General features: G+C 44.8%; 1 protein-coding gene across 2 annotated transcripts in view; it reads left to right on the top strand.

The window, feature by feature from the left end:
• LOC108247402 (spectrin beta chain, non-erythrocytic 1) overlaps positions 1–15,552 on the top strand; it is a 139,740-nt gene that overhangs the window by 104,948 nt on the left and 19,240 nt on the right. For both annotated transcript variants that reach the window (XM_017435499.3, XM_017435500.2), the window contains 10 exons: positions 1,214–1,416; positions 1,553–1,643; positions 1,738–1,884; positions 2,842–3,105; positions 6,679–6,903; positions 8,257–8,346; positions 9,946–10,224; positions 12,235–12,365; positions 12,463–12,667; positions 13,826–14,200. In XM_017435499.3, the coding sequence (XP_017290988.1) occupies positions 1,214–1,416; positions 1,553–1,643; positions 1,738–1,884; positions 2,842–3,105; positions 6,679–6,903; positions 8,257–8,346; positions 9,946–10,224; positions 12,235–12,365; positions 12,463–12,667; positions 13,826–14,200 (2,010 nt within the window). The remainder of the gene's footprint in view (positions 1–1,213; positions 1,417–1,552; positions 1,644–1,737; positions 1,885–2,841; positions 3,106–6,678; positions 6,904–8,256; positions 8,347–9,945; positions 10,225–12,234; positions 12,366–12,462; positions 12,668–13,825; positions 14,201–15,552) is intronic.

The following is a 15,552-nucleotide window of genomic DNA, read 5'->3' as shown; positions in this document are numbered from 1 at the left end:
CTCTTTGTAACTTTAGACTAAAGCTGACATGAACCTGAGTCAGGTTTAAATTAGAATGGCTGCTTTTTCTAGCAGTTTTTGCAGTTTCCGGGTGGAATTTCTGCAGCGGAATAAGAAGGACGTTCAGGTGGGGTTGGGCTCCCTCCCGCTCAGTGATTGGTTCATTTTCAAACAGAAATTAAGCTCACGTGTCGGATCTTCTAAAAGCACTGCTCCCCGTCAGTTCAGGACCGGCCGGCCGTTTGGCTTTAGCCACCTCAGCCTTTTCCCGGGCGGTGGGGCAGCTGGTGCCTATCTCCGGCAGAGGGTGACACGGGAGGGGATTTTCCCTCCTGTCCCGTTTTCTTCATTTAGTCTTTAGAACGTACATTGAATTCGATTCAATCTTCTCCCCCGTTCTCTCTCAGATCAAATATGTTCCATAGTTTTATTTCAAAAGGTACGGCGACAGGAACTGTTCATCTGTGGTAAAACAGGAAGGCGTTTATTGCCTTAATTCAAACAAAAAAAACGTCCCTAAAGGGCACAAAACAGATAATACTTGGCTTATTGTCCCTATAGTTTTTCTATGGAGGATCAGCTTTATTTGAAGGTCAGTTACAGTAAAATAAGAAAAAACAAGAAAGCAGTACACAGGTCACACCAAGTCTACCTTAGTTGAATGAACCCAAACATAACAAATTAAGTTTCATTTTATTAATTTACTGAGGAGCTGTTTCCTTTAAACGGCGGCGTCACCTTTGTGTTTTAAATTGAATCAGGTGAGGATTGTTGTGTTTGGTGCTTAGTTTGGATTCCAAATTGCGGGGTGAAACCTCGAGCCAGCTCTGGGGGGTTCTGTGGGGTTAGGGTTAGTCCCTGAAACGGGACATTACTTACACCCAAACAGCATGTCCTGAGTATTTGTTTCTTCTTAAGGACATTTATTCTGAATCTAAGAGCCGTTTAAAAAGATCAGCTGCTATCAATCTAATACAAGTTGAGGTTTAATTCAGGGTCCTGACAACCATCTTGGGCGGATCTGAGCACCAGGCTTTTAAGAAAACAATCAGTCCAAGTTAGCTGGATCCACCCCAGGACGTCAGACACTGCCATCTGGTGGCAGAAAGCTTTTACTGCAGCGGCAGGTTCATTCTGGTGAAAATGGAGGAAGAAGTCCGCGCGCCACCAGGGCGGGGGGTTCAATCGTGTCGTCTTTGTGTTTCTGGCGCAGGAGTACGTCCTGGCCCACACGGAGATGCCCACCACCCTGGAGGGGGCGGAGGCTGCCATCAAGAAGCAGGAGGACTTCATGACCACCATGGACGCCAACGAGGAGAAGATCAGTGGCGTGGTCGACGCCGGGTGCCGCCTGGTCGCGGACGGCAACGTCAACGCCGAGCGCATCCAGGAGAAGGTGGACTCCATCGACCAGAGGTGACAGAGATTGTTTCTTTTGTGTGTGTGTGTGTATTTTTTTTTAATTTCTGCCAGAATGATTGAAAAAGAAGTCATTCTATGGAAGAAGCTGCGCCGTTTTCCAGCCCTGAAATATCGTGTTTCTGCTCCACAGGCGCAAGAAGAACCGACAGGCTGCCAACGACCTGCTAGCGAGGCTGAAGGACAACAGGGACCTGCAGAAGTTCCTGCAGGACTGCCAGGAGGTAAAAGCCCGTCGCGATTGGCACGCCGCCGCGCCGCGCCGTCCGGACGAGCACGCGGTTTGGTAATTGTCTGGCTGTGTTGCCGCCCCTCCAGCTGTCCCTGTGGATCAACGAGAAGATGCTGACAGCCCAGGACATGACGTACGACGAGGCCCGGAACCTGCACAGCAAGTGGCTCAAACACCAGGCCTTCATGGCCGAGCTGCAGTCCAACAAGGAGTGGCTGGACAAGATCAAAAAGGTGGGGAGGGAAAAAGGCTTCAGCATTCCTCCTACAGAGTCCTTTTATCAGTGAGGAGACCGATAGAAAATAAAAAAAACATCACTACACACGCTAAAACTACTGAAAAACTCCCATATTCAGCTTAAAAGTACTTTGTTAAAGTAAAGTTACCTGATTTGTTTCCTTCACTAAAGCTCATATTTTAAATGCTACAAAGCTTAGCTAGTTTTAGCTTGACATGCTTGCCTTAGCTTGTCTCTGCATATGTTAGCTTAATTTAGTTTATCCTCTTAGCTTACTTTGGCTCATTTTAGCTTATCGTAGCTTTGCTTATTTTTACACATTTCAACTTGCTTTAGTATTTTTTGTTGTTGTTTAGCATAACGTAGCCTGTCTTAGCTTATCTTGGCACATTTTAGTTTAGTTTAGCAAGTTTTTAAACATAATTTAGCTTTCTTTACCCTGTTTTAACTTACCTTTACATATTTATCTTGTGTTAAATATTATTTATCTTTGTATTTAGCCTATATTAGCCCATTTTAGCTTAGCTTTACTTGTCTTATATTTTAGTTTAGCATTGTTTTGCTTGCTTTTGCCTGTCCTAATATATTAAAATAAGTATATTTTAGTTTATCATAGTTTAGTTGAATTTAGGTTATCTTAGTTTAGCTCAGTTTAGCTTAGTCCTATTTTAGCTAATCTCAGCTAAATTTAAATATAAGTCTGTGCTATCTTATTGTATGCTACTTTAAATTGTTCTTGCTTATCTTATTTATTCTTTTTTTAATTTTTTTTTTTTTTACCTTAGCTTATTTGATCTCAATGTGTCTTAACTTATTTTTCAGATTATCATTAGTTACCATTGGGAGGAAAGTAACCTCAGCTTAATGGTTTTATAAAACTCCTTATGATTTATTTACTGTCTCATTTCATGAAGCAAAACGTGCCGTTTGAAAAACCCAAGCTGTGTTGCAGGACGGCCAGACGCTGATGGCAGAGAAGCCGGACACGGAGGCCATGGTGAAAGAGAAGCTGGCGTCCCTGACGTCGATGTGGGACGACCTGGAGTCGACCACGCAGACCAAAGCCAAGTGTCTGTTCGACGCCAACAAGGCCGAGCTGTTCACGCAGAGCTGCGCGGACCTGGACAAGTGGCTGACGGGCCTGGACGGGCAGCTGCAGTCCGACGACTACGGCAAAGATCTCACCTCCGTCAACATCCTGCTGAAGAAGCAGCAGGTGAGGAGCCGGGGGCGCGTTCGCAGGACGTTTCTTAGAAAACTGCTGGCTCTTCTCTGTCGTTTCAGTTTGACGACAAACCTCCTTTTCCAGTGCGGTTTAGAGTCGGACTAAAAATGTGGGAAAAAAAACGAACGCTGAAGCTACTCTTTAGGCTTTGTTGTTCGCAGATATATGTCCTAAAATTTATTTGGGCGACCTCCAAAAGGAAGGAGGAAGAAGACTAAAGATAAGGGTTAATGAATTTAGTGAGACCGGTGGTGGCAGGTGGAGAGCCGCTAAAACACGTGTGTCCAATCAAGGCCCGCGGGCCAGATCCGGCCAGAACGTTTCATGTGAGTAACAGAGTCCACTTGAGCGCATGTCGTCTTTTTCCGTATTCTCTTCTGGTTTTAAAGTCAGATGTTAGCAGCCAGATGCTCAGATTTTGGTTAATCTTTTTTTTTTTTTGCCTGTTTTAATGGATTGTGATCAAATATATATATATAACAAAAAAAAAAAGAAATGAAAAATTTAATATCTCTTCTCAAGTTAAATCTATTTTTCTTTCTTTGTTAAAGTCTGTTTGTTCTAATCTCTGTATAATATGTAACCGGGAAAAGGTATTTGGTATTCTGTATGAATAATTTGACATATTACATCTAAAAGCAAAGTAAATTTAGGTGTATTGCCCTCGGCTGGGACCAGGTTTTGAGTCTTGGCCCCCGTTGTGGAGCCGACTCTGACGGAAAAAAAGACGACAGAAAACCGTCAACTAGTTGGTGATATTTTCAACAGTAGCAGGGTAAAAATTAAAACATGGCGACATGTCTTTGTTTCCAAGCTGGGTCTGGATGTGTGGAATTATCCTAAAATAGAAAAAAAAAACAAAACAAAAAACAGGCAAGGTGCAGCTTTAAATTCCTGAGAAGAACCTGCTGCTGTTCCCTCATGTGAGTGGAAGTCTAACCAGCCGTTACATAATTCACACACACACACACACACACCTCCTCGCACTCCTATCGGATCGTCGTTGCGTAATCTTTAATTTGATGTGTTTCGAGGCTCCGCTCCGTGAGTGTGTGCATGTGTGTGTGTGTGATCGCTGGGCAGGCGTTGCGTTCGGTGAGTCAAAAAAAAAAACAAAAGAAAAAAAAAAAACACCCCGTGCGTTTACTAAGGGAGCTGGAGCCGCAGAGTGTGAAGAGCGATCGGATTCAAGCTGCTTCCGTCCTCCTCGTCCCGGCTCAGCTGGAATTCTGAGTCTCAGGGCGGAGCGGCGAAGTGTTGGAGGGAGTTCTTCATCCTCATCATCGTCATCATCATCATCAGCAGCAGCAGCAGCAGCGTTTGATCCGTCCAACTGCAAATCCTCCTCGTTATATCTCCCCCCCCTTCGCTTCTTTTAGTCCAGACTCGGTTTTGTTGTTGTTGTTGTTTATTTACTTTGATGTGCAGCCATTCCAGCCTGACATCCCACCGGCTGCTGCTGCTCATCATCAGGACTTTATTGCATTTTTATTTTCACGAGTCAGTGTTTCTGGAGACAAGCAGACAGGAGATGAGACGAGGCCTCCCATGTGGGCTTCGGGGTTTGTTTTTTTTTTTCTCTCTGAAGCATCGGCTCGTTTTGATTGTCGAGGCAGAGCGCCGCCGCCGCCTGACTTCTGCCTGCTAAAGAAAGTCTTTTTTTTTCTTTTTTCCCTCCTTTATTTGTTGTTGGTTTGACTTTTTATCCAGAAAGAATTACTAATTTATTTATTTCAATTTCCCGATCACGTTTGTTCAGTTCGTCTTTCATGAATGAATTTTTATGTTGTCAGGTTGTTAAAAATTCCCGTTTTTGTGCGGTTTGGTTTTCATTTCTTTGTCCTTTTGCTCTTGCAGCTCAAATGGGGGTACAACTGGAGGAGGGGATTTCTTTAAATGTTTCTCTTCCTGTATTTGATTCAAGTTGTACCGATAACTGAAACTAAAACTGTTCAGAATACTAGACAATATAAATACATTAGGCTTCATTTAGGACTTCTAATCCCCTTCTTGAAGAGCTCTAAGTCACACTGTGATCATTTTGGATGAAAACTGGGGTAAATTTGGGTGTTTTTAAAGACCGTCCCCTCTTTTTGTTCTTTTCTGATGATAATGTGTTGTAGTTTCTAACACTGGGTTTAATAGTTGTAGGTTTTTTTTGTGTGTGTTCTTGTTTTAAACGGCCTGTTTGGGAGGGTGTATCAATGGTTTAGTGTACACTGTTCTTGCTGAGCTTTTATTTTCCATATATTACAAAGAAACAGCAAACAAGCTCGACATTTTCTGCGCGCCAGTGAAGCTAACGTCTGAAAAGGAGACAGAAAATTTCCCCACATTTTGATTTATCAGCTGGATAACAAGGGGGGGAAAGGTGGTGCAGACATTTTGGCAAGTTTAGAAGGCTCAAGGTCTGGGCACAGTGGTACAGCGGTTAGAGTTCTCCCTGTGTGGACGTGTGGGTTTTCCTCTGGTTTCCTCCCACAAACCAAAAAACATTGTCCCCAAGGTGTGAGTGAAAGGGTGAATCGTTGTCTCGTTTTTCTCTCTCCGTGTCCCCGTGATGGACTTCCAACCTGTCCAGGGTGTCCCCCAGCCTCTGGCACGGTGACGCCTAGAGACAGCCGTCCGTTCTGCGCCACCGACGGCCGCAGAACGCCATCCCTGATCGAGTTACGCAATGCCATGTTTTTTTGGGGGTTTTTTTTGTATGGATATTATTAGCAAGGCCACCTGATTTTCTAACCTCATCAAACACAACATATTTTGATACTATGGGATAGATCTTTTAAAGACAAATCCAACACAATTTGATTTTTTTAAAATCGATCCACTGGTTACTAATTTATTGTCAAACAATGATCATCAGAATAGGTCTGAATTAATATAGATCTTAAATAGGCAGCAGTAGGAAGTCCGGTGTTTAACTTCCTGGGACTTCCTGTTCCTCGCTCTGATTGGCTGTTAATTCTCAGATTATTCCTTCATGGATAACACCTGAGAAAAGCAGTGGAAAGTTATAAAATGTCTTATTTCACCTGAGTTGAGAAATGAATGAATGAATCGGCGCGATCGTTGCCTGACCCAGGTAGCTACAGCGCTACGGCGCATCATTTATCTAACGGATTAAGAACAAATCGAGGATGGATGGCTTGGGAGCCGACAGGTGGCCTTGCTGACCTTCAACAAGCTCGTTTTTTGGGTTACCTTGTCTAAGAACGACACGGGGATGAAAATGGGTTGAAGATCGCTCTCCCTCCCCGAATGTTGCAGAGTAGTTTTTGGTTTTCGAGCTGCGTCTCCAGGCTTTGCTGAATCGTGGAGTTTTGTCGTCACGGAAACCACAGAGAAGTGCCGAAAACCCTGTAATCAGCCACGCTGATGCGCTTTCTGCTCGGCGGTTCGGTTCATTCGACCCTAAAGTTCAGTCAGACGTTCTTATTTATTGTTTGTTGCTATTTTTTTTAAACCCTCGTTGGGATCTGTATTCAGCCGGATCGACTCTCCCCTAACCGCCGGGTGTTTGTCCGTCCATGTTTGCCCCTCCCGCTCCGCCCTCTCCCGCAGATGCTGGAGAGCCAGGTGGAGGTGCGTCAGAAGGAGGTGGAGGAGCTGCAGCGGCAGTCGCAGGCCCTCAGCCAGGAGGGGAAGGGCTCCGACGAGGTGGACGGCCAGAGGATCAGTGTGGAGCACAAGTTCCACACCCTCCAGGCCCCGCTGCAGAAGAGGCGGGACAACCTGATGGCCTCGCGCGAGATCCACCAGTTCAACAGGGACGTGGAGGACGAGATCGTGAGTTTCCCCGCCTTCAATCGGGGTTTTTTTTTTTTTTTTTTTACAGGAACGGCTTTCACTTCTTCCACTTGTTTAAAAGAAATGAAAACGGAACCCAGATTAGAAGAGGCGATGAGGAATCACTACTTCTGCTTTTTAGGTGGTGGAGTCGACACGTTGCTCTGCCGTACTCTCCAGAGCTTTTGTGTCCTCAGCGTCTTCTTTCTCATATTGTCCCTCCCGAGCACCCAGACGTTCCTGTAATATTCTAACATGGTCGTGACGGACAGTTCTCCAGATGTTCTGGAGGTTTCTCACGATGCGAGCTATCCCGAGTTACCTGAACTGAAACGGACTGAAAGGCAGACGATCTTATTGTGCCGATGTTTTAAACGAAAACCAACTTCTCCAGGTTCTCCGTCAAGTCAATTCCCAGCTCCGATCACGCCAAGTTTTTACCTTAACAGCTGTGGCGCCGACTGACTTAGAGTCACTTTCGCGTTCGCTAAGGTTGACTAGCTGTGGCGGCCATCATGAACTGCGTCGACCCCTCATATGAATCAGCTGTAGATGTGCATCCGGTGCTCGTTTCCTGCGAGTTTCGTATAGAGTCGCCCTTTGCTTCGTGAGATATTTAGCTAACGGACGAACGAACGCGCGTGCTCGCGGCAGCGAGAAAAAGCAGCCAAAACCGCGAAAGACCTTCAGACTTAATGCAGGGGGTCCAAAACATGGGGTCAGGGCACTCCCTGGGCTCTGAAAGTAGTTTCAAGAAGCAACAATCTTTTTGAAATCATCCCCAATATTACATTTTCACCACATTTATCACAGCAGAACAGAACGTTATTAATAAATAAAAGAAACTGGCAAAAATTAAACGTTCGTTTGGGTGTTTCAAAGCTATTTGTTGTTTTCAATATGGATGCTAACTCCTGACAATTTTGGCCCAAATTTTTCCAGGGGAAAGTATGTCAAAACGTACCTTTCGGCGAGAACCCGAACGCAAATTTGCTTTTTTTTTATTGCACTTTTGTGTCCCCAGGAGTGAGATACAACCTTAAACTGACAGAAGTCCGGATTAAGAGTCCGCCCCACTTTTTATTTGTGCGACTAAAGCTGAAGAGCTTAAAAAAAAAAAAAAAAAAACCTACAGATCTGAGTATCAAGCTGAGGGATGTGTGGTCGTATTTCGTCACGAACTGATGTGACTTCACTGCTGGCCGAGACGAGCATTTTTTTTCATGGTTGTTCCGTCGTTGTCGCAAGAAGAATAAAGCTGCTGTAGGAGGAGATTAAATGTAATCGTGCTCGTCGCGGTCAGGCGGGACAGCCGGGGTGAACGACTCTTGTGTGTGCGTGTTTGGTTTCCAGCTGTGGGTGGAGGAGAGGATGCCCCTGGCCACGTCCACGGACCACGGACACAACCTGCAGACCGTCCAGCTGCTCATCAAGAAGAACCAGGTACGCAGCACGACACTTGGTCAACATTTAACGGAGCAAAACACGCCCACGGTCGCCGGGTTACATCCTACATCACCAAAACGCACATGTTAATCCCAGTAAGCTTACTTTTCAAAACTGCTTCAGGCTGAATATTTGTCAGTCAAGACGAGGAGGGAAACAGAAACAAAGTGGTGAAAGTTATTTGGCCTAGACTTTGTTGGCTTTGAGTGACCAAAGGTTGCTTTAAGCAACTTTAAGCTAACTTACAGCCACATCCTACTTGTTTTTCGAGGGTCCAGTAGGCATTAATACAGCCCGGCTCATTGGGGTGCAACCTTAAATGGAGACTGAACGCAATGTTTGAGAGTTTAACACTGTCATTATTAAAAAGGGCTAAAAGGGTCAAGATAAAAATCCCGCTAACTATTACAACCAGCGGCCTCTGTGGGATGGGCTGTTGCAGCGTCACTGCTTGGCCGGAAAAACAACCTTCATCTCACAAAGTGGTCCAAAAGACAAGTGTTTAAAGTTTATTGTTTAACTTGTTTTTTCCAATTTGTAAAATGAGACCAAACTCCAAGGACTTGGTTTATATGTTTTCCAAGTTTGTGGGATTGTCCATGTGGTCGGGTCGCGGAGGCAACAGGTCCAGGAGAGAAACCCAGAACCCAAACCTAACCCTTCCATGAGGAGAAGCAGCAGCTCTACTCCCGGATCATGGAGCTCCTCACCTTATCTCTAAGGCAGAGCCTGACCACCCTATGAAGGAAGCTCATTTCAGCAGCTTGTATCCGGGATCTCGTTCTTACAGTCATCATCTAAACCACATGACCATAGGTGAGGGTTGGAATGTAGATGGACCAGTGAACAGAGTTTTGTATTTCGACTCAACTCTTTCTTCACCACGACCGACTGAAGCAACGCCCTCATTCCTGAAGACGAGGCCCAGATCTGTCAGTCCACCTCCTGCTTCATCCGACCATCCGTCATGAACAAAACTTCCAGATACTTGAACTCCTCCATGTGAGGCAGAGACTCATTCACAACCTGGAGGGAGCGTTCTGCCCGTTTCTGGTTGAGAACCATGGCCTCGGAGGAGCCGACTCTCATCCCAGCCGCTTCACACTCGACTGCCAACCGTCCCAGTGAACCCTGAAAGTCATGGCCTGAAGACGCCAACAGAACCACATCTTAAGCAAAAAGCAGAAACGAGTTCTTGGGGTTCCCAAACCAGACAAACTCCTCTCCACGACTGCACCTCGAGATCCTGTCCATGGACATCACAAACAGGATTGGGGACAAGGGACAGCCCTGGTGGAGTCCAACCTGCACCAAGAACGAGCTCGACTTTGTGCCAAACATGCAAACACAGCTCCTGCTTTGGTTACAGGGAACGGATAGCCCTTAAAAGCAACCCAGGCACTCCGTACTCCCGCAGCTCCCCCACAGACCACCTCGGGGAACAGTCATAAGCCTTCTCCAGATCCACAAACACATGTACACTGAAGAGTCAAACTCCCATCACCCCCTTAGCAACCTTTGTGGGATCATATGCTCTGTTAATAAACGGTCAGAATTGAATAACAATATCTTCTGTTCGCATTTGGACCTTCGCAGACGCTGCAGAAGGAGATCCAGGGCCACCAGCCTCGATACGACGACATCTTCGAGCGCAGCCAGCACATCCTGAGGGAGGGCAGCCCCACGGCGGAGCTGATCCGCCAGCGGCTCGCCGACCTCCAGTCCCTGTGGGAGCAGATCAAGAAGGAGACGGAGAAACGCCACTCTCGCCTGAGCGAGGCCCACAAGGCCCAGCAGTATTACTTTGACGCTGCCGAGGCCGAGGCCTGGATGAGCGAGCAGGAGCTCTACATGATGTCAGAGGAGAAGGCCAAGGTGAGCAAAGCAACAGACACAAGATCTATTTGCTTTATTTATTATTCCCTCGGATCTTCAGGTGGTCTGAAACGGAGAGTTTAGATTTTTGAGAATTTGCTGTTGAGCCACTTATAAATTAAAGAAACAAAAATAAATGATGTAATAGTAGAATTAGAGTATCATTGCATGAATTTTCTAGTAATATAATGAGGTGTTTTGAAAGAAGGGATTGATTTATTGGGTCATATGGCTGCTGAGAAGCTTTTCTAAAACAGCCGTTTGTCAACTACCAAAAATGTTTGATCTTCCTGGAAATAGTTAGAAGGAAGATCAAATTCCAGGTCAATAAATCTGTATGCTCCTTATAGATTTATAGATATAAAGTTTTATAAGTATATATACTGATCTGATACAGTTTAGGCTATCTGGGGTGAATTTTAGACAAGTTATGAGATTAGAAAAGGCTATTTTGTATTTTAACAACTGTGACAGCTGATTGTTATTTGTTAAAAACTGAAATGTACACGAGTTTAGATAATCTGGCTCAACGAAAGCTTGCAAAAAGAAAACGGGACCGAGGACTCGTCCCTGCGGCACGCCGCAACTCGGATGAACCAACAGGAAGGCGAAGCTGTTGACAAAGGGATCGAAGAAGTTCTGCATGTTCAGTTGGAGATAAATGAGGTGCAATGAAGTAAAAGCGAAGCCTTTTATTCACTCGGACTCCAAAAGATGCAGAAAAACCAGACTAAGCTGTTTAAAATAGTACTTCACAGAGGACGAATAAGCAACTGTAAAGGTAAAATATAGACAATATTTTAATGTGAAAATTTTAACTTGATACATAAATAGATTAGTTTTCTCAAGGAAACTACTTCACTGATTAAAAAAAGAACATTAATTGTTATTCAAACTAAATAACACTTTGGTATTTTTGGTATTTTGGCTTCTTCACGCTCACTCATGTCCCATATTCCTTCCTTTTCTGGATGATGGATTTATCAATCAATCAGCCTTTATTTGTACAGCACTATTACACGCAATAAAGTGACCAAAGTGCTTCACAGGTAAAATAGGCAGAAATAGTAAAATAAAAACGCAGCGGCGCAGGATGAAATGAGCTCTAAAAGCAGAAAGAAATGGTAACATAACGGGCCTAATGCTCCTAGGACTGAAAGCCAAGGAGAACAAGTGAGTTTTTAGAAGAGATTTAAAATCACCCGAGGTGTTGACGGACCTTATGGGCAGCGGGTGAAAAAGCTCCATCTCCTTTAGTCCCTGGGCCGACTGAAAGCATTTGGGTTTTCACATCTCAGCATCCTACAAGGACTGTATTTGGGTAAAAGATCAGCGAGGTAAGACAGTGCTTTAAAAACCAAAAGTAAAATCTTAAGGTATTCTAAAAGGAACAGGCAGCCAGTGGAAAGCGTTGCAGGATTTAACAGAACTCCTGGGATGTTTAGGGTCTTGGAAATCCTTTTGGATCCATCCCCTGACTTGTACTTTTTAATCATTCTTTTCTCTGAGTTGAATTAAGAGTCACTTTAACGGGGGGTGAATATTTATGCAATCACTCATTTTACATCACATATTTTTCTTTCATTGGTATTACTTTGTAGAAATTTGATTTCATTTTGACATTGAAGGGTGTTTTTTTTTTTTTCAAAAAGGCCAACTTATATCGATGGTGATTGATTTAGGACGGCAACTAAATCATAAAACACCCACAGGGTGAATACTTTATTATATTCACTGCACATAAAAAAAAAAAAATACTCCCCCTGTATTCAGTTTCTAGTTTTTTTTTTTTGTCGTCGTTCTTTTTCTTTGTTGGTTTTTTAAGACCTTCAAAAAGTCAGTAGAACAATTTATCGTCTCGGCTTTCGCTTTCCCTTTTTTTTTTCCCCCAGTTTTCGTTTTACTTCCACGTTCCGTTTCGTTTCCTCTTCAGCCCGTCTAACCGAAACCGTTTACTTCACTTCACCGGCAGCGGGAACAATAAGCAGTCTCTGTTTCCCCCTCCCGCAGGACGAGCAGAGCTCAGTGGCCATGCTGAAGAAGCATCAGATCCTGGAGCAGGCGGTGGAGGACTACGCCGACGCCGTCCACCAGCTGTCGAGCACGAGCCGCGGCCTGGTGGCTGCCGGACACCCCGACAGGTAAACCTTTTCGAGGCGTGATGTAAACTGAGAAGAAGAAAAAAAAAAGAAAACCTCCGCTGACCGCCGCCGTTCCGTTCCCCCCCCCCTCCTGCAGCGAGCGCATCGGCATGCGTCAGTCTCAGGTGGACAAGCTGTACGCGGGCCTCAAGGACCTGTCGGAGGAGCGCCGGGGGAAGCTGGACGAGCGCTTCCGCCTCTTCCAGCTCAACCGGGAGGTGGACGACTTGGAGCAGTGGATCGCCGAGAGGGAGGTGGTGGCCGGGTCCCACGAGCTGGGACAGGACTACGAGCACGTCACCGTGAGTCCCACCAACACGCTTTTCCACGGGGGAAAAAAAAGTCCGACTTACTCCATCTTCCAACTTACATGTGTATGTTTTTTCCCCATGAAAAATTTGAACTTTAGGAATTTGATTATTCTTGAAGGTCCAGGAAATGTGGACACGCACGGGGGGAAAAATTCCTTTATTTGCAGAGGTTGTGTTCAATTGATGGCTCCTTGGTTTTTATTCGAATCTCAAGCTGAAATAGATCCAAAATGGAGTCACCAATAAAAGAAAAAAAATCTAATTATCATGTTAGGCTGGTTGAATCTTTCAGGACACCCTAACTGGATCTTTACTCGCTAATATCAACGGTTCGCTATTTGATATTATTTGTTCAATTACCGGGAGCTGTTTTATTCATTTCTTAAAGTATCCAGGAATTTCCTCACTACTAAATATTCCACAGTCAGCTGATACTGGTGTTATAACAAAGGAGAAATGATTGGGAACAACAGCAACTCATCCATGAGGTGGTAGGGTAGGTGATTCTAAACCACAGAGTGGGCTCAGAGGATGCTGAGGAGCATAGTGCACAGAGGTCACCAACGTTCTGCAGAGTCATCAGCTACAGACCTCCAAACTTCATGTGGCCTTCAGATTAACTCAAGAACAGAGCAGAGAGCTTCGTGGAACAGGTTTCTGTTTCCCCTTCTACACGGGCTCTAAAAGTCCCGGCTCCACTCTACTCGGCTCGCTTTGCGCGCGTTTCCACCTGCATTTTTTCGAGGCCGGCCCTGCTTTTTAGTTAAATTATTTTAATCTGTCATTAAGTTTTCTTTAAAATGATCCTATGAGATCCTTCCTGCCCACAGCCATCAGCATATATAACAACTCTTTAAGCAAACCAAGATGAGGATCATTTAATTTCCCTTTGGGATTAATAAAGTCATTTTGAATTGAATTGAATTTGAAGCCTCAGTAAAAAGCCAAAGGTTTTCATCAGGTATCCTATTTTTTGTGTGATCTTGAATTCATATTTAAAATCCCATCTGCTGATGTGAAAGACTTTAAATCCAGAAACCAGGTTTGTCTAAATGCCTTCAGTAAGTTCATACTGTGAAGTGTGAAAATGAGCGCTAAATGCTTTGATCTCCACCCACTCGTTTCCTCCGGGGGTTTTTCTTCCCTCAGATGCTGCAGGAGCGTTTCAGAGAATTTGCCCGCGACACGGGAACCATCGGGCAGGAGCGCGTGGACGGCGTCAACCGGCTGGCCGACGAGCTGATCAACTCGGGCCACGGCGACGCCGCCACCATCGCCGAGTGGAAGGACGGCCTGAACGAGGCGTGGGCCGACCTGCTGGAGCTCATCGACACCCGCACGCAGATCCTCGCCGCCTCCTACGAGCTCCACAAGTTCTACCACGACGCCAAGGAGATCCTCAACCGCATCCTGGACAAGCACAAGAAGCTCCCGGAGGAGCTGGGCCGCGACCAGAACACGGTGGAGACCCTGCAGAGGATGCACACCACCTTCGAGCACGACATTCAGGCTCTGGGAACGCAGGTAATGGTGTCCGGATTCAGAAAAACGGTTGGTTGGCGCTTTTCTGCTCGAGCAAAAGCCAATTTGATTTGTTCGAGTCACAAATATAACAATTCTGGAGGATATTTTCAGGAAACTCCCTTTATAAATGCCCAAAATTTCAGACCAGTTAAAAAGTAAGATGCAATAATCTCCCACATTTTATGAATTTTAGTCATTGTATAACATACAATGAGTCATTAGATTTGTATTGACCCTCAAAGCTCTATGGTTGGTGTTTTAGGAGCATATAAATAATGTTTTGTAATCCAACAATGGCATAAAAGTAGAAGGTAAAAGTTTTATTTGTTATCCTCAGTAAAAAAGGCAAAACCTGACTCTAAAATGAACCAATTCTTTTTTTTTTTTAATTAACCTGCTTGAAAAAGAGAGGATTGCCATTTGGAATTCCCAAATATTTGTATTCGAATGCTAATTCTGAACAACAGATGAGAGATTTGGGAATTTTGAGTGAAGGAACAGCGAACGTTTCAGTTTTTTTTGACATTCAAAACTAGTTTGGAGCCGTGCCGAGTTGACTGAACAGTACTGAAAGAGTGTTGGGTTTCGTGAAGCTCCCGGTAAGGAGTACATGCAACATCAGATTATCATCTGCCTAAAACTGAGAATAGCATCTTAAACTTCTCAGTCTAGATCGTTGATTAAAATATAATAAAAAAAAAAAAAAAAGAGTGATCTCAAAACAGATCTTTGGCGAACACCTCTAACCAGCGGTGGAAATTAGCACCCGCCACCGGCCAAATGCGGGTAAATATTTGAAGTGGCGGGGGAATTTGATCAACACACGCCACTGTGGCGGGTTGGCAAGTTGAACAGAAAAGGTGTTATTTGTCCTCTTGACATATAGGGGGCAGCAATGAGCTCGAGTTGCTGCTAAATGCAAGAAGGAGAAAAGTTTAGCTACACTCTCTACCAGTTGGTGGCGGTATTGAGTCCTTCAGTCGTTTACCAACCACCAATAAAAATCAAAAAGAAGAAGAAGAAACAATTTGAGGAGTAGCATTAGCGATGTGGCGGAACATTTCGGGAGTTAAGCAGGTGGGTCAAGAGTAGTCGAGGGAAGAACCGAAAGTTAAACAACGTTTTTTTTAAACTAAATCAATGACATCATGACGTCGGTCAGTGTGCGTTCGCGCCTACGGCCGGTGTTCTGACGATCTGTGCTTCCTTGTCAGATTTTCCTACCGTAGCACGGCTAAACAGCTATGTCTAACGGTCGGTGCTACCCGTCAAAAACTGCTACCGTCATGTTTACAAACCGAAAACTACAGCGGTTCGTGTTAATGTTAAATATCATCGGATACTGAAGTGGA

The sequence above is a fragment of the Kryptolebias marmoratus genome, linkage group LG22 (assembly GCF_001649575.2).
Source record: "Kryptolebias marmoratus isolate JLee-2015 linkage group LG22, ASM164957v2, whole genome shotgun sequence".
NCBI lineage: Eukaryota > Metazoa > Chordata > Actinopteri > Cyprinodontiformes > Rivulidae > Kryptolebias > Kryptolebias marmoratus.
The sequence above is the reverse complement of the archived record's forward strand: the minus strand, read 5'-3'. Positions and strand labels throughout refer to the sequence as shown.